Here is a 17,937-nt window from a genome sequence, read left to right as displayed (position 1 = left end):
ATTAGATTGCTGATACAGATTGCTGTCAAACCATTCAGGCTAAGCTTCAGCAGTAAATTAGGAGTAATACAGATTGCTGTCAAAATAAGTATAAATTCAGTCAGATGTGTGCTCCCTGTGTTTATGTTGGCAGTTTCTGATGAAATTGTGTTTATGGTCATTTAGTAATTCAGTCAAATACTATGTCAAATCTGTGGAGTACTGGAACTGGCAGTATTGTGTCATCCTCTTATCTTCTCTGTTAACCAAACCTTTTCATTTAATTAAAACTAAGCTACTCCTCTCTTCTCTCATCAGATCAGATCAGATTAGTAGGTTCTCTTCTCTTCTCCTCTAGAGCTTCTCTTCTCTTCTCTAGAGGTCCTCTTCTCATTCACTAATGGAGTACTCCTCTTTCTCTCCTTTTCTCTTCTTTCTTTCTTCTTTTCTATTCTCTTCTCAAGCATCTCAAATAAATTCAAATGAGATCTTTTGTGTTACAATTCAAAAACAACAAGGAGTTACAAATAATCATTCATGATCACAATCATCATACTCCAACACAATTCAAAAACAACAAGGAGTTACAAATAATCATTCATGATCACAATCATCATACTGCAACACAATTCAAAAACAACAAGGAGTTACAAATAATCACAAGGATGCAACAATCATACTAGCATCTCAAGCATTCATCACAAGCATCCATCACAAGCATCTCAAGCCTCCATCACACGCATCCATCACAAGCATCACACGCATCCATCACAAGCATCTCAAGCCTCCATCACAAGCATCCATCACAAGCATCTCAAGCCTCCATCACAAGCATCCATCACAAGCATCTCAAGCCTCCATCACAAGCATCTCAAGCCTCCATCACAAGCATCTCAAGCCTCCATCACAAGCATCACAAGCCTCCATCACAAGCATCTCAAGCCTCCATCACAAGCATCCACCACAAGCATCTCAAGCCTCCATCACAAGCATCTCAAGCATCCATCACAAGCATCACAAGCATCAATTACTGAACTCTCTCCATTAGCTGTAAGTTGTGTAGGGCATTTGTATAAATATCTCGAGGGCATCTAAGTCTTGGAGGTAGCAATCCAGAGTTCTCAAGCCTTTCTTTGTTCACATGTGGTATCTTATACCCGTTGCCCCCTGCGTGGTTCAAAATTTCAATCATGCAAGCTTGTAGAGATAGGAAAACTCTGTTCAGCTTATAAACCTCATAGTTTTCAAATTCATCTAGTACACCCTTGATAAGATCTTGAAGTGTTCTAGGGCTTAGACAATCTGTTAGAGATTGCAATGAATTGAAGAACCCAAGGTCAAGCCCATTCAAATCAGGGCTATTGGCAGGCTGTTGGATTATTTTGATGTCCAATCCAGTTCTTTCGACAGCTGCTACAAATTCTGGATCATTATGCAAGATATGGGGCTTAGCGTTGTCTTGCTGTATGTAGATGGTTTGTCCAGCATCATTCTCAGGCCAAGCTGCTTGTATTGCTGGCAGTAGGTTCTCTATCATGAACTCTCTCATTACTTGCCGATTGACTTTTATGGACTTGGTCTCCATTGTTCCTCTGGGCCTGTTGTCGCTTCTCCTCTGAGCGGGAACTTCACAAACGGCCAAATACCAATTTTCCCAGAGAAGATCACATTTCCTTCACTGTCCCACCTTGGCCTAGCAACGGCCGTCAAGAACATGATCTTTCCAATACAACTGCCACTTTGTATACTTCTCGTAGGCTCTTCTTCCCCATTTAGCAGATAATAGTTTCTGTTTTTCTTTGTCATATAGAACCATTTTTCGTCGATATGCACAATGTTGTGCATTGTTTTGAATTTCGGTCTTTCGGTTTCTGTTGTTGTCTCATCGAGCATTGACAAACAAAATTTGATCCTATCCCTCTTGTTATTTTCCTTGAGAACTGGCTTCACACAGCTTGTATGCCTTTTTATCAACTTAAGCATGAACTTCCTATGTAGTGTGGTAGGGCTGCATCCGAGTTGCCAAGCCAGTGACCTGATAGTAGACCTCCTGTTCAGTGGGATGGTAGGGATTTGCTCTAGATTGATGTCTTTCGTCTTTCTTCCACAATTTCCTTTCCTCTGACTTGAAACATCTACCTCCAGACCTTTAGCAATTTGCTTCATCACTTTCTTCCAAATTCTTTGCATATTCCATACACCCACTCCAAAGAAATCAGCAATATTTTTCTTGTCATCTCTCTTAAACTTTCCCCCTCTACTCATGCACAATGTATGCATTGCAACATAAGCAGCATATTTTTGCTTGTCATCTAGGCTATCCCTTTTCTGAACTACTTGCTCAACACCTGCACAAAGAAATACAATAAAGGAAAAATGATCAAATGATCGAAGGAAAAATGGTCAAATGAACATAAGCAAATGATCAAATGATGATATGATCATATCATCAAATGATCAAATGATGATATGATCATATCATCAAACTGTATTCTGTAATTTAACTGATTTTTTTCTTCCACCATTAACTGAAAATTTCTGAAATGCCACTGTAGCTGTACCTGCATGTTGTACTCCTGCATCTTCATCCATTTGTACTCCTACATCTTCATCCATTTGTACTCCTGCATCATCATCACCCATTTCATCTTCTGCATCTTCTGCAGGTGGAGTGTAGTTGAGGTCTGGGACAACCATCTTCTGCTGCTTTCAGGTACTGCTGTTGTAATCTGAATTGTACTCCAACAGTAATTTGACAGTATTCCTGCATCAGTAGATTCAGATTTTGTCAAATGGTTAGATCAAATTATTGGCTAGTTGAACCAAATGCTCATCAAATTGTTTATGTTTGCAGTTCATTCCTCTCTTTGCTATGTGGTCATTGTTTCAGGACAGATCAAGGTACAGCTTGCATTGCATTCAAGCAAGTTTGTTGTAGATTATCAGTTCAAGATGTTTTGTCAAGTCTTATTACAGTAATAAAATCTCTTAGCAATGATATAAAAACACTCAAATCTCTCCCAGCCAAAAGAAGTTTTGTCAGGTCTTATTACAGTACTACTCCAGTCATAAACCTGTTTTTGTTGTGTGTGTGTTCTCAGGATTTTTTTACTCCAGTCTATTTTCAATAGTTTTCTCTCATGATCCTCTAATTAGAAAAAGAACATGTGTAATCCAGATGACAACATTTTCAGTCTATGATTTTTATTTAAAGTAAATCAACAGAATGGCAGAGGTTCTTCCAGAATTTTCAAAATCAATGATGCACAGTCAACAGTTAATACAGTTTGGTCTGCTACTCCTATTGTCTGAAATGCTACAGTTTAATTATTTGCTACTCCTATTGTCTGAAATGCTACAGTTTAATTATTTGCTACTCCTATTGTCTGAAATGCTACAGTTTAATGATTTGCTACTCCTATTGTCTGAAATGCTACAGTTCTTTAATTAGAACAGGCTATGTCCGACGGCTAGTTGGCGGCCGGCGGTGATCCGGTGCCGCTGGCGCTGGTAGAGGGGATGCCGCTGCACGTGCGTGAATGGCTGGAGGCATGCCGCCGAATCCCCCCCGCCCCTGGCACCAGCCAGTCTCAGCTCGAGGTGAGCACGCTGGCCCTTACCCTAACTCTGCTAGTCTTCTCGGTTTATCAATCCGAAACTTATTCATTATCATCTGCCCCTGAACAGTTCTCAGCTTTTGTTTTGCTATGGGGATGTGGTGGTCTTGTGTCTGATCTCTTTGCCTAGTCGCCAGTCGCCACACATTGAGGTTAGTACTGTACAGAGGGTAATCTGGAATCGAACAATCAAATGTTTTGCAACTCAGTACATAAACTAGTGTTACTTATGCGCCTTCTGAATTCATTTTCATGCTGTTGAACACAGCACTTAAGCCATAGGGCTGGATACGGACGACAATACGCCATAGGTGATTCTGACGTAGCCTGTTCTAATTGAAGTTTAACATATTGATGTACTCCTGAAATGCTACAGTCAACAGTTAATTCAGTTAACTTGTTCAAATTATTTGTTGAATTATTGGCAGTAAACATTTCTTGAATCAAATGTTGGCACTTCTGAATTACTCTTGACTACTCTTGAATCAGTACATCTCTTGAATCACTTGAGTATTGTTTATGCTTGCAGTTCGTTTCCAGCGACAGCAGAGAGATGTACTCCATCAGAGGATCAAATGATCAGAGAGAGGAGATGAACCTGGGCACCAGCCGAACCCAGCAGCAGCTCCTGGACGTGGGAGAGGAGGAGCACCTGCGCCTGGATGCAGTGGCCGGAGGTGGGTACGGAGGTGGAGATGGAGGAACAGCCTGTGCTCGCCTCCACCTGGGCGCGGGTCAGGAGGAGCCCCTGTGTGTGGGCGGCAGCAGAGCACCAGCTCTACTCCAGCGGCGGCAGCGCCTGGGCAGGGGGCGGAGGTGGAGACGGAGGGCGGAGGTGGAGATGGAGGTGGAGGGCGGAGGTGAGGGTGGAGGTGGAGGGCGGAGGTGAGGGTGGAGGTGGAGGTGGAGGGCGAAAGCGGAGGTGGAGGTGGAGGGCAGAGGCGGAGGTGGAAGACGATTGATCGGGATTCAAATTTTGAAGGGAGGGTATTCAGGTCAATTGTCAGCTTTTCACCTGGTCGGAACAGAAGCCCCAGCGACCTATATTTTGGTACGGAGGGAGTAGTGTTATATGCAGTTTGTATTCAGCAAAGGATCCCTAGTACATATAGGGATTTAAGCTATTGGTTGCAACTTATGAAATCAAGCAAGAAGAGATAATTAGTCCTTTCCACATCAAGTCTTCTATTTCTTATGTGGTTTATGTCTCCGACTCTCCATATATTTGTAAGTGCAGTGACTGCAGCCCCAGCCCTCTTTAATATTTATCCCATCATTACTTGTGTTCGTGACATTATGACTTTTTTATATTACCGGAACACCAAATGTGTTCTCAACATATTCCTGCTTCCTTATTTGTACAAACTATCCAAAGAGTAAGTACTAATCTTATAACTGGTTAAACAAAATAAATTAGGAAGGTAAATGTGATGTTGCTTTGGGAGCATACTAATAGGCACCATATGTGTCAACTTAATCTTACTATTAAAAGGAAGAGGTGCAAAAGCTTACCTGGGGGATCATCAAATTAGTTTATTTCAGTCTATGATGTGTGCTCAACTGCTTATCCTTGGCAAGTCAGAGTTGTTCTATGCAATGTACATTTTGGGTCATATGCACGATAAATGACATAGGAATAAAATGTACTGTTGTGATTGCGTAATGTAGCATTTGATTGAGAGGGGTTTCTGTAAAAAAAAAAAGTTGCCAAGGCCTTCTGTGTGTTCTCAGATGTTGAAATTGGACATTATTATGAGTTCTTTTGTTCATATGATAACATTGACTCATTTAATCACTTGTAATTACAGCAAACGTCCCCACTGTTATATTGGAAATGTTTGCATATAAACAAAATGCACTATGGTGTCCTAAGGTTGCAGCAGCTTTGTGTCACTTGGATCCCAAACTTCAAAACCATCCTAACGTGTAACTGAAGCTGTGAACTGTTTCATATGAACCCATTTGCTTATTCATAGCTTGAAATGCGACACAAAACATTGGTCAGCCTCCTACTAGCCGACACACGTTTTTCTTTCTTTCTATTCCGCGCTTTCGAGTCCTACGAGTCAAAGTGTACGATTCTTACACTTGTTTCTTTTCCTTTGTAAAACCCCCTTGTTTATTCATATTTGGCATACGCAGAAACACATCTTACTCTTCATTCTATTGTTCTCCAAAGCACTTTGTCTTCGCCACCGAGTCATTCGAATTTCCCGGTGCTCGTGATGGTTGCTCGAAACTACAGGCCCTGTCAGAAAAGAGCGCGCTGATCCATTTGTCCTAGGATTGTTGTAACAGGTATGGTGGTCTAATCTAGTCAGCTGTTAGAACCGTGTGATGTTTCCTCTTCCGAATGAGTTGTGGAGTACTACTGTACAAGGCTACACCAAGGTAAACACCATGTACATTATAAAGTTATATCTGTACTGCTTGATGCTTTGCAACGCCTTTGATTCAGTCCAAAGAGACGATCGAGATCGCCTCAAGTGCGTCCATCTTGGCGTCCGTTCTTTACTTTTGCTGTCAACTCTGTAACCACTTTATAAATGCCGTTAGAACTTCTGTCATAACGATTTTGTGCCTTGTTGTATGTAAACCTCCAGAAAGTGGTTGGCAAACCACATTTTCCCGGCAAAATGTGACATATATTTTTATAACGTAACCAACTTTATATTGAAAACATCAACATTTACAATATAAAAATATATTCAATGATGAATCTAGTGATATTGAGTTGGTACAACAAATATTGATATTTTCTCCGTAGACTTGGTCAAACTTTAGAAAGTTGATTTATGACAATCTTAATATGCAAAGTAAAACAGAAGTTCAATTTGGCTCTTGGGAGCATATGCTCCTGCCTGCCAAAAATGTTTTTTTTTGTAAATGTCATTTAAAAAAATAGATGTGTTCATTGTCCGCCAAAATGCTACCTGCAAATTTTTAGTGAAAAAGTTTAAGCATTTTGATCCGTGCAAAAAAAATTGAACGCCAAATGATACACTTAGTTTTGTTTATTCAACGACGAAGCACTGTTATCCTGTTTTGCATGAAAATTGTCAGGTACGCTTGTTTTAAAATGAACATCCATAAAAAAATTCAGAATATTTGAAATTTATTTACTATTTGTTTTGAGTCTATTGTTCATTCACGAGCATATGCTCCCTAGAGCCAAAAACGGCCTTGTTGTATCCCGTAAAAAAGAAATCCAAGTATAAAGCCAAGAAGTATCTTGCCCCTCCGCCGTCATTTTTTCAGCACTATTGGGGGTAGATCCGATCGCGTGCACCCGCCTTGCCCTCGTGATTTCCTTCCGGGTAATCAATGAAGGGAGCTAACAACCTCACCTATGACTCATTGTTGAACAAACTAAGGAAAATACCTTTTTTTGACATGTTTTGCCTTTAATATGTTCGCACAAAATACTTTTTGTTTCACCTATCAAACCTGGCACATAAAACATTTTCCGTGGTAAATTCTCCATCACCACCACGATAACTGACGCACCACCAACATGATAAAATTTTGTATACCACACGGTACATTATGTGTAAGTAGCTTGGTCATATAAGCACCAGAGGCTTGATAACTTAGGTGAAATCATCGTGGTAACTTTGATATTGGGAAGAAATTTGTTGAAAACACTCCCATCCCTCCGGTAATTTCTGTGTAAATAGCAAGGTAACATTCACACCATAGACCTGATAATTTAGGTACAAACACCGTTGTAACTTCGACCATTTGGGGGGGGGGGGATGTGAAAAGATAGCTGATAACTTATGTGTAAATAGATGGTAATATAAGCACCGCACATCTGATAACTGAGGAAATATCATGGTAACTTTGACCATAGAGAATAAAAATGTTGAAAAGATACCTCGGTAACTTTTGTGTAAATAGCACGGTAATATACCTCCCTCCCCTATGCGCAAAAAAAAATATACCTCCCTCCCCTCGTATTTTTCTATGTAAATATCATGAAAATATATGCATCGCGATAACTAAACACCATGATAAATCTTTGACCCGTGGAGGAATTTTTGTTGAAACATAGCCCTAATAAATTTTGTGTAAATAGCATGATATTTTAAGCGCCGCAGATTTGATAGGTTACCTAAAAACTCCATGGTAACTTTTTGACCCGGAAAAAAGTTGTTCAGAACATCCCGGTAATTTCTGTGTAAATAACCTTGGGAAAAAAGTTGTTAAAAAACATACCTTGCCTCGCACGACCTCTTGGATGCACACAACACATGGCGTGCCACGGGCAAGTCACAAAATGTTTAGTGTCATGAGGGGCACACGTGCTCGTGGGTTGGTCCAAAAAAAGGACCCGCTATAGGCGTGATAACTTACGCATAAACATCGCGGTAATTTTTGACCTATAAAAAGAAACACACTCGGGTTTTTACGTGCAAGTACCATGATAATATACGAACTACAGATCTGGTAACTCTTGTACAATCCTCCAACTTTGACCCGGGGGGTGGGGGGGGGGGTGGAGGTTGATGAAAACATACTCCGATAATTTATTTGTAAATACCACGGTATTTTACGCATCGAAGATCTGATAACTTGTATACAAAACGCATTGGTAAATTTGAAAGGGGGTGTCGTTGTTCAAACATAGTACTTGTAAGTTCTATGTAAATAACACGGTAACTTACGCAACCTAGACCTGATAACTTGTGTACGAATACCATGGTAACTTTGACATGAGGAGAAATCGTGGTAATTTTCTGTAGTAACACAGTTGTAAAAAGAAGGGGTCAATTTTCTCTTGTTGAGCAACAAATCCTTAAGGGGTGAGTTGGTTGTGGTGGTGCGCTATGGTGTCAGGGAGCTGTGGGTTCGATTCCCACACAGACGTCAGTTTTCTCAGGATAGGCACATGAGTTGTGTGGGAGAAGCAGGTTTCTCGGGCGAGCCTGCGGGGTCGTTCAGAGGAGGCGAGATCAAAGAGAGAGGGATCGTTTAATACTTTTTACAATCTGCCACACGGTTGACATATATCAGAGTCCATATAGAAATTCATTCAGTGAGAAATTTTTTCGGCCAAATTCATGGTTACCAGCAGTTTGCTTGTCCTGATCTGTTTGGTTGTGCAGGTGAAGTTGAGATGGTTGTCCTAAAATAACAGTCCCACTGTGGTCACACGATGTCTTCTACCCGGACGGATGCTGCGAAGATTCCAAGCCCAGATCAGACGGAGAAGAGGGGTCAGGGGGACACACACGGTCGCCATCGCCGTGATCGCCGGCGCCCCCTCCCCCACACACCCGCCCCAGCCGCCGTCCCGACCTCTCGCCAGCGATAAGCAAATCCCGCCCGCCTCCACGTCGTCCACAAAAGCCCCGTTCTTTACCACCCCCACCCCCACCTCGCTCCTTCCCTCCACCCTCCCCTCCTTCCCGATCCCAGCCCCAGTCCCAATGGCGTCCACCGCCGCGCCGCCCGCCGCCATCGTCGCCCGCCGCGCCGCGTCTGCGTCCGTGGCCGCCGCGCCGCTCCGGCGCGCGGCCGGGTGCCAGCCGGCGCGCTCGCTGGCGTTCGCGGCCGGCGCCGACCCGCGCCTCGCGGTCCACGTCGCGTCGCGCTGCCGTGCCGCGTCCGCCGCGCGCGGGACCCGCGCCGTCGCCACCATGGCCAAGAAGAGCGTCGGGGACCTCACCGCCGCCGACCTCGAGGGCAAGCGCGTGCTCGTGCGGGCCGACCTCAACGTGCCGCTCGACGACAACCAGAACATCACCGACGATACCCGCATCCGCGCCGCCATCCCCACCATCAAGTACCTCCTCAGCAACGGCGCCAAGGTCATCCTCACCAGCCACTTGGTAAGCCTCCCCACCCCCGGCTCTCTCCCCCTTTCCCCGCAAACTAGTCAATGATCTCAGCCCCATATATGTGTATACAATGTAGGAAATCAGCACCTGCAGAATGTGAGTGTTTGTCACAATCTGTTCGGAAAACCTGATATATGAACACATAACACATAAGGTATAGTGTAAAAAAACGTCTTACATTATGGGATGGATGGAGTAGTTGCCAGTTTGATTATTATGTTGTACGACTGACTGACGGTTAGCCTGTCCTAAAACGATTGATCCTCGTTGCCTTTCACATGTCTTTAATTCATCATCTATTTATGTGTTCTGTAGTCCCCAAAAACATTGGCTGACTACTGACGAGCCAAATTGTTATGTGATCTCGCTATTGCATCATTACTTCTCTAGTAGCGAATTGTTCTTTTGATTCTAAATCATGACACTTTTGGACTCCCCATTTTATTTCCTAGCAACCCTTTTATAAAGGATAATCCAATGCTAGTTTCACACAGAGGTGCTTATGATATGCCTATGTCATCGATATGAGATTCATAACCCTTATTTCCTATGGATTTGCAGGGTCGTCCTAAGGGTGTTACTCCTAAGTTTAGCTTGGCTCCCCTTGTGCCACGATTATCCGAGCTTCTTGGCATTGAGGTATTCTTTTGTTCCACACCATCGAGGCTTCTAATCAAGCATATGCTGAAGTGATTGTAGTCTGCTTATTTAAACACATTTTTGTTCACAAATTAGGTGAAAAAAGCAGAAGATGTTATCGGCCCAGAAGTTGAAAAATTGGTGGCTGACCTGGCAAATGGTGCTGTTTTGCTCCTGGAAAACGTAAGATTTTACAAGGAAGAGGAGAAGAATGACCCAGAGTTTGCAAAGAAGCTTGCTTCACTGGCAGATCTGTTTGTAAACGATGCATTCGGAACAGCCCACAGAGCACATGCCTCGACTGAGGGAGTTACCAAGTTCTTGAAGCCTTCTGTTGCTGGATTCCTTTTGCAGAAGGTTAATACTTTCTTTTATTTCCATTTCTGAAGTTTGATGCTTGAACTCAATTGATTCTATGCACCACACAATAAAAGGAAAAAGAATTCAGAGCAGAAGACTTAATGTCCATCCATTGGTTCCAGACAGTCTGAAGTGTTGAACCTGTTTTTAATTGCAGGAACTTGACTACCTGGATGGAGCTGTTTCAAACCCTAAGCGCCCATTCGCTGCCATTGTGGGTGGCTCAAAGGTGTCGTCCAAGATTGGGGTTATCGAATCCCTGTTGGAGAAGTGTGATATCCTTCTTTTGGGTGGTGGTATGATCTTCACATTTTACAAGGCACAAGGACTCTCAGTTGGTTCTTCCTTGGTTGAGGAAGATAAACTTGAGCTGGCAACATCTCTCCTTGCAAAGGCAAAGGCAAAGGGTGTCTCCCTTCTGTTGCCATCTGACGTTATCATTGCTGATAAGTTTGCTCCTGATGCTAACAGTCAGGTATATTACATTTTTGTTTTCCTCATGCAAGCGTTGAAGATAATTATCAATAGATCTTTTTTAGTCAAGCTGAAGCAGCTCACAAATATGTGAAGGCTATATACCTGATCTGGAATTTTTCTGTAGACCGTCCCTGCATCTGCAATTCCTGATGGTTGGATGGGGCTGGACATTGGCCCAGATTCAGTCAAAACATTTAATGATGCCCTGGACACAACACAGACAATCATTTGGAACGGACCAATGGGTGTCTTTGAATTTGACAAGTTTGCAGTAGGAACTGAGGTAATGCCCTGTGTAATTCATTCATTCAATTCTATTATGGAACAAATTTGCACAGAAAGAAACTTAACTGTGACCCCTCTCCTGTAGTCTATTGCAAAGAAGTTGGCCGAGCTTAGCAAAAAGGGCGTTACAACTATCATTGGAGGCGGAGACTCCGTTGCGGCTGTTGAGAAGGTGGGAGTGGCTGATGTTATGAGCCACATCTCAACTGGTGGTGGCGCCAGCTTGGAGTTGTTGGAAGGAAAGGAGCTTCCTGGAGTCGTTGCACTTGATGAAGGTGTCATGACGAGGTCGGTGTCCGTATGAAGCTAAGCTTCATTTTGTCGCATCTTAATTCCTTTCATGTACCGTTTTAAACCTGCCATGTTGTCCTCCCTCTTTTGCTCGTCTTCAACCACTCGAAATGTAAGAGACCAATGTTTTATAGAGAAATACTGGGAACTGTTTGAATAACACCCCCCAGCAATTTGTGCTCACTTGAGTTGCCTTTTCTCAGCTCACATAATTAGCACCAGCAAATGTTTCATTTATAAGGCAAAGATGGAAGGATGTTGGTTGAGGATGTTTGATTTTTGTCTTGTTTTGTTTTCCTTTCCAAAGCAAACTTTAGAGGTGTCGAAGATGCACTTTGTGGATGTCTGTTGTGATCAGCAGTAAAAAATTCGGTTCATGTCGAAGTTCATTGTGGAACAAGCAGGCATGCTCACCTTCCATCTCCAATTTCAGCATAAATTTGACGGACCAACAGAGTGCTGAAGCTGACCATTGAAAGCATCAGCGCACGTTTGTTTGTTGTAAGAATGTCTTATTGGTGGAAATTCTTCAGAAACATTTCATTTGGGGTTTGGCCATGTCAGGCTTTACACATAAACTTACTGCATATATGGATTTCGACGATCGACAGTTCAGAATCATGAAGAGCGATATCACAATGGTGTTTCTTCATTGTGGGCACTTTCTGCCTCCATGCATGCCCTGGGTAGTAATTCTCATATTTAACAAACCACACAAGAATGCAACCAATTCAGCATGCAATTTACACCTGGCCTCATGATATCAAAATTTAGGTTTAGCTCATGAAAATATACAGCAAATGATAGGACAATACAAGCTCAAAGGGTATGTCATACATCACCCTAGACCAAGGTACAAGATGGCCACAGAAGTGGATAAACAGTACTACAGATATCGCAGATCAAAATGTTTATATCTAGCCCAAAAGAAGCAGTCTAAGATGCAGGAGAAATAAATTAAAAGGTGATAAATATATGTATGCTGAGGAACACCAGCAATCCTAATGGTACAAAAGTTTATGCTAAAAGGAAGCCCTGACAAAGAGCTCACGTCACATCTCATTAGACTCGTTAGAAGCCTCGTTGAAAGACGAGGCGAGGTATTCTGCCAGACTCAACCCTGATGTTGGATTTGATATTGTTCGGCCTTGATTAGGTGTCTCCTTTTTGCGCAATGACTCTGGAAGCCAGGACTTGGCGTCATCGATGGGTTTCAGTATGCTGCCAACGATAGGCTGCAAGCCCTGCCAAGGATCATCAACCATAGACTTCCTGTAGAAGTTCCTCTGATCTTGCGAACCAGAATGGTTCTGGAAGCCACCCCTTCCCCCTCTTCCTCTCGAACCTGGGCTGTGGTAGTAGTTCTCGCCCCTGCCACGTCCGGAAGACGAGTGCGGGCTACCTCTTGGTACATAACTCCTCGGGCTTCCTCTTGGTTCGTAACTCATCGGGCTACCTCCTGGTCCGTAATTCATCGGGTTACCTCTTGGTCCGTAATTCATCGGGCTACCTCCTGGTCCATAATTCATCGGGCTGCCCCCTCGGCCAACATTAGGGCCTCTGAACCCAAAGTTGGGTTGATGTGGATACGGATCTTGAGCTGGAGAAGCAGAATGTGGGTTCCAGTGAGGTGGAGGTCCAGGAGGTGTTCCTCGGTATCCAGACATAGGAGTCTGGAACTGCATAGGACTTCTCCATGGACTATTCCCTGGTGCACCTTCCATCGGAGATTGGGCCATATGGTGCTGGTGTGGAGGAGGATAATTGTTGCCAGAGTTCCCTGATCCAGATAAACAAGCAAAGTGAGACCAATGATCAGGGTGAAACTTTGTAATGTTAGTTATTTACATCCTGCATGTAAATTGCAAAATTCAAACAGAGGCATGTCTTAATAATTACTTAACTTGCTACCCTGACTAACCCAGTTCTTTGTAGGGTCATTTAGCTAAGATCAACCCAAAGAGTTAACAATACGATAAAACAGTTAGGTTCCGCTAGAAACACGAGAATCAAGAAGTGATGGTAATTTTCACATTTTGCAGGATGTGCGGAAGACCAAAACAGTAGCTGGATTTCTTGCAGCACAGTACAGCTACAAGTAATCACTAAGCAGTCCAAAATTTGTACTAGCCAGTTTTTAAACCGGTATTTAGAGTGTCCAAAATGTTCTCTCAATCACCCTTCGGTGCCATGGTAGGTGATGTAAAAGGTTCAAAATTATTCTTTTCAACCTAAAAGGACCACCAAAGTTTCTTCAATCGACCAATACTCACATCATCCAGTTAGAAGTTAGCAACTACTCCCTCCGTCCCATAATATAAGAGCGTTTTTGACACTACACTAGTGTAAAAAACACTCTTATATTATGGGACTGAGGGAGTACATACTAGACCAGGAAAACTCCACTGTCTGTATCAATGAAAGTGCTATGAATTATGACAGCAACATATAAATGCTACAAATATGGATGAATCTTACAAAGGCAATTAACCTAGCTATCATGTTTAACCTAGAAGCACAGGAGCAGAGTATACACACAATAAACATCAGGAAGCGAAGAAGAGGGGCAATACCCTAGCAGGGTAAGGTACCGACCGTGAGGCGGGGCCGGGGCGGGATTGGGGCCCGGGGGGTCGGCGCTCTTGCGCTTCTGCGGGACGGCGGCGGCGGAGGAGGAGAAGGCCGCGCCGGGGTTGGTGTAGAAGTCGAACCGCGAGCGCGGGCGCGGGGCGGAGGAGGTGGGCGCCAGGTCGGGCTCCGGGAGATCCCACGCGGGCGGCGGCGGCGCGGCAGACGGCGAGGAGGAGGAGTTGGAGGCGGCGGCGGCGGCGGCGGAGGAGCGGAGGGCGAGGAGGCGCTCCCGGCGGTTGGCCGACGACTCCTCCCCGGCTTGCTCGCCGGTGTCCATCTGGGATTGCGGCCCTCTCTTCCGCTACGGCTTTGCTGCTTTGCCTGCGACCGGGCCTCGGCCGCTTGTTGGGTTCAGAGAAGAGGAACCCTTTGCGTTTGTATTTGTGCAGGAGCAGGAACACGTAGCTTAGAAAGTTCAGAAAAAGAGGAGTTTTATTTTAACTTCAGGACCTCTTTGATTTCCAGGAAGTTCAAGACACATGCTTGTACAAAACACATGGAACATACGAAAAATACTTCCCTCTGTCCGGAAATACTTGTCGGAGAAATGCATAAAAATGAATGTATCTATAACTAAAATATGTCTAGATACATTCATTCCTCCGACGAGTATTTCCGGACGGAGGGAGTACTACTATGGTTATAATCCTACAAAATTTCTGTGAAAATCCGGAAACCACAGGAACTTGGATCAAAGAACACCGTTCTCTTCCACATTCGAATTTAAATTAGACCACGATGTTGCTCCTTCACCACAGTTATGTGATGTTCTTCTATACATACAGTACTGATTAGAGCATAAAGGCAAATACCTACATTATGTGTGATGTACCCCCTCCGTGAAGAAATATAAAAGCGTTTAGATCACTGGTCTAAACGCTCTTTAATGTCAACTTCTTGTGAAAGTGGGTGTCAGCTACATACACTCACTAGTCGCGTGCGAGACATGCAAACCACCTTCATCAACCTGTTTTCTCTTCTTCCCTTTCGTAAATTTCAAAACTATAGGCCAAGAAAAACTCAAATGAAAAACATGAATTTTGAATAAGATAAATTGAAGTAAAATAAATTGAAAACCTAAAGCTGGTTCTTCTCTTGGAACTGTGTTGAACATGTGTGCAAGTTGAGTTGCAACTAGACTTCTAATTAACGGAGGTTCATAAATTCACCTAGATTACACATAGCACAGTACCTGACTTCTAGTTATCTGAAAACAGACTCTATTTATTTAGGATTGCTGGCACTAATACAAGTCGTACACATGGAGTTATGGCTATTGAGGCGGTAAAATCAACAACACCCGGCCCATAAATGTAGTGTTCAATAGCTACTTTGCACCTATCTGCACGGTCCGATGAGTATATAGTTGAACACTCAAGATTGCACAACCAAAATGTAAGCTCACCCATCAAGTTTATAGGTACAACATTGCCATTGGACGAACACATAAAAAGTGCTAGTTTGGTCTTCGAGGATGATGAACAATGCTAGGCCTGGGAGGCACCAGGAAATTTCTCCAAATTTCCCTTGGTCGATTCAACTGTGCAAACTACAAATCAAACACATAAGAATCAATCAATTAGACGGGACAAAACCATTGAAAGAGGACCTTTGTCACGTGATCACCCCTTCGTGCTGATCTCTGCCCCATAAATCTCGGGTGTTCCCCTCTTTTTTGAGTGTGTTGCCCCGATTCCGTGGGTGTACTTGATGTACCGGTCCTTGATGCGGTGCACTCTCTCTCCTGTGGGAGTCTGACAAGCCACTACCTGTATATATATGTATATGTTGGCTTTTTCTAGCCATTTGAGACGAAATTCTGGTGGGCCGCCGCCCGCCATTGTTCTAGCTAAAAAAATTCAAAAAAAAAGAACCGGTACATCAAGGCTTCGCGAATTTCCGAGGCTGTCAAGGCTTCGCGAATTTCTGAATTTCCGAAGGTGTCCAGGCTGTCAAGGCTTCGCGAATTTTCGAGGAGCTCTGCAGCAACTCCCAAAGTTGACTGCTTATTCACCCAAGGAAGCCATACAAACCTGCTTACTTTTGAAACCATTTTCACACCTAGGCCAAGGGGGGTTGTCCCTGCTATAATACCCCATCTCCCCCATCCTCTAAAAAACCTTTTGTCAAACCATTCAGCTACAAGCTTATGCAGTAAGACTGCTAGAGAGATCCGAGAGATCTTGCTACCTTTGCTCTTGTGAGTTCATTTGGATTCGCGAGAAGGAGCCTCTGGTTCCCCCTAGTTCGTGCTCTATGGTTCCGGCCATTTTGTGTGGATTAGTCCCGGTTTGTGGTTCTGCGATTGTTCGGACAGCGGATTGGAGTTCTTGTAGCTTCGGTCAGCCATCCCCAACGTACGGGTTGCATCCAACCTTGGCAGGTATAAAGTGTTGGAAATATGCCCTAGAGGCAATAATAAATAGGTTATTATTATATTTCCTTGTTCATGATAATCGTTTATTATCCATGCTAAAATTGTATTGATAGGAAACTCAGATACATGTGTGGATACATAGACAACACCATGTCCCTAGTAAGCCTCTAGTTGACTAGCTCATTGATCAATAGATGGTTACGGTTTCCTGACCATGGACATTGGATGTCGTTGATAACGGGATCACATCATTAGGAGAATGATGTGATGGACGAGACCCAATCCTAAGCCTAGCACAAGATCGTGTAGTTCGTTTGCTCAGAGCTTTTCTAATGTCAAGTATCATTTCCTTAGACCATGAGATTGTGCAACTCCCGGATACCGTAGGAATGCTTTGGGTGTACCAAACGTCACAACGTAACTGGGTGACTATAAAGGTGCACTACAGGTATCTCCGAAAGTGTCTGTTGGGTTGGCACGAATCGAGACTGGGATTTGTCACTCCGTCTAAACGGAGAGGTATCTCTGGGCCCACTCGGTAGGACATCATCATAATGTGCACAATGTGACCAAGGAGTTGATCACGGGATGATGTGTTACGGAACGAGTAAAGAGACTTGCCGGTAACGAGATTGAACAAGGTATCGGGATACCGACGATCGAATCTCGGGCAAGTACCATACCGATTGACAAAGGGAATTGTATACGGGATTGATTGAATCCTCGACATCGTGGTTCATCCGATGAGATCATCGAGGAGCATGTGGGAGCCAACATGGGTATCCAGATCCCGCTGTTGGTTATTGGCCGGAGAGGTGTCTCGGTCATGTCTACATGTCTCTCGAACCCGTAGGGTCTACACACTTAAGGTTTGGTGACGCTAGGGTTATAGAGATATTAGTATGCGGTAACCCAAAAGTTGTTCGGAGTCCCGGATGAGATCCCGGACGTCACGAGGAGTTCTGGAATGGTCCGGAGGTAAAGATTTATATATGGGAAGTCTTATTTTGGTCGCCGGAAAAGTTTCGCACTTTATCGGTATTGTACCGGGAGTGCCGAAAGGGGTCCGGGGGTCCACCAGCCCCGGGGGGCCACATGGGCTGTAGGGGGTGCGCCTTGGCCTATATGGGCCAAGGGCACCAGCCCCAAGAGGCCCATGCGCCAAGAGATAAGGAAAATGGAGAGTCCTAAAGGGGGAAGGCACCTCCGAGGTGCCTTGGGGGGGGGGGGGGGAAGGACTCCTCCCTGGCTGCACCCTTCCTTGGAGGAAGGGCCAAGGCCGCGCCCCCCTCTCCCTTGGCCCTATATATAGTGGGGGGAAGGGAGGGCAGCAATACCTAAGCCCTGGCGCCTCCCTCTCCCTCCCGTGACACCTCTTCCTCCCCGCTTGCGCTTGGCGAAGCCCTGCCGGGATCCCGCTACTTCCACCACCACGCCG

The 17,937-nt window shown here is 44.2% G+C and overlaps 2 protein-coding genes across 2 annotated transcripts; one reads left to right on the top strand and one right to left on the bottom strand.

Moving 5' to 3' along the window:
• The first annotated feature begins 8,993 nt into the window (after positions 1 to 8,993).
• LOC123182478 (phosphoglycerate kinase, chloroplastic-like) lies at positions 8,994 to 11,674 on the top strand. Its single transcript, XM_044595044.1, has 6 exons — positions 8,994 to 9,430; positions 10,001 to 10,078; positions 10,175 to 10,435; positions 10,596 to 10,913; positions 11,040 to 11,198; positions 11,286 to 11,674. Exons 1-6 carry the CDS (start codon positions 9,029 to 9,031, stop codon positions 11,502 to 11,504), a joined length of 1,437 nt encoding a protein of 478 aa, XP_044450979.1. The 5' UTR covers positions 8,994 to 9,028; the 3' UTR covers positions 11,505 to 11,674.
• A 575-nt stretch (positions 11,675 to 12,249) lies between these two features.
• On the bottom strand, positions 12,250 to 14,495 carry LOC123182479 (protein pygopus). The gene is made up of 2 exons (XM_044595045.1): positions 14,087 to 14,495; positions 12,250 to 13,271 (listed from the first exon to the last, which is right to left on the bottom strand). The coding sequence occupies exons 1-2, from the start codon at positions 14,397 to 14,399 to the stop codon at positions 12,544 to 12,546; spliced, it is 1,041 nt and encodes a 346-aa protein (XP_044450980.1). The 5' UTR covers positions 14,400 to 14,495; the 3' UTR covers positions 12,250 to 12,543.
• Between the last annotated feature and the right edge of the window lie 3,442 nt (positions 14,496 to 17,937).

This window comes from Triticum aestivum, chromosome 1D (genome assembly GCF_018294505.1).
Source record: "Triticum aestivum cultivar Chinese Spring chromosome 1D, IWGSC CS RefSeq v2.1, whole genome shotgun sequence".
Lineage (NCBI taxonomy): Eukaryota > Viridiplantae > Streptophyta > Magnoliopsida > Poales > Poaceae > Triticum > Triticum aestivum.
This window is presented reverse-complemented; position numbering and strand designations above follow the sequence as displayed.

Bases quoted from the DNA above. Each gene is read 5' to 3' on its own strand.
- LOC123182478 (XM_044595044.1), top strand. From the start codon at position 9,029: ATGGCGTCCACCGCCGCGCCGCCCGCCGCCATCGTCGCCCGCCGCGCC. The intron at 10,079-10,174 runs GTATTCTTTTGT...TTCACAAATTAG, and splicing joins CCGAGCTTCTTGGCATTGAG to GTGAAAAAAGCAGAAGATGT. The intron at 10,914-11,039 runs GTATATTACATT...ATTTTTCTGTAG, and splicing joins CTCCTGATGCTAACAGTCAG to ACCGTCCCTGCATCTGCAAT.
- LOC123182479 (XM_044595045.1), bottom strand. From the start codon at position 14,399: ATGGACACCGGCGAGCAAGCCGGGGAGGAGTCGTCGGCCAACCGCCGG. The intron at 13,272-14,086 runs GTCGGTACCTTA...TATCTGGATCAG, and splicing joins CGCCCCGGCCCCGCCTCACG to GGAACTCTGGCAACAATTAT.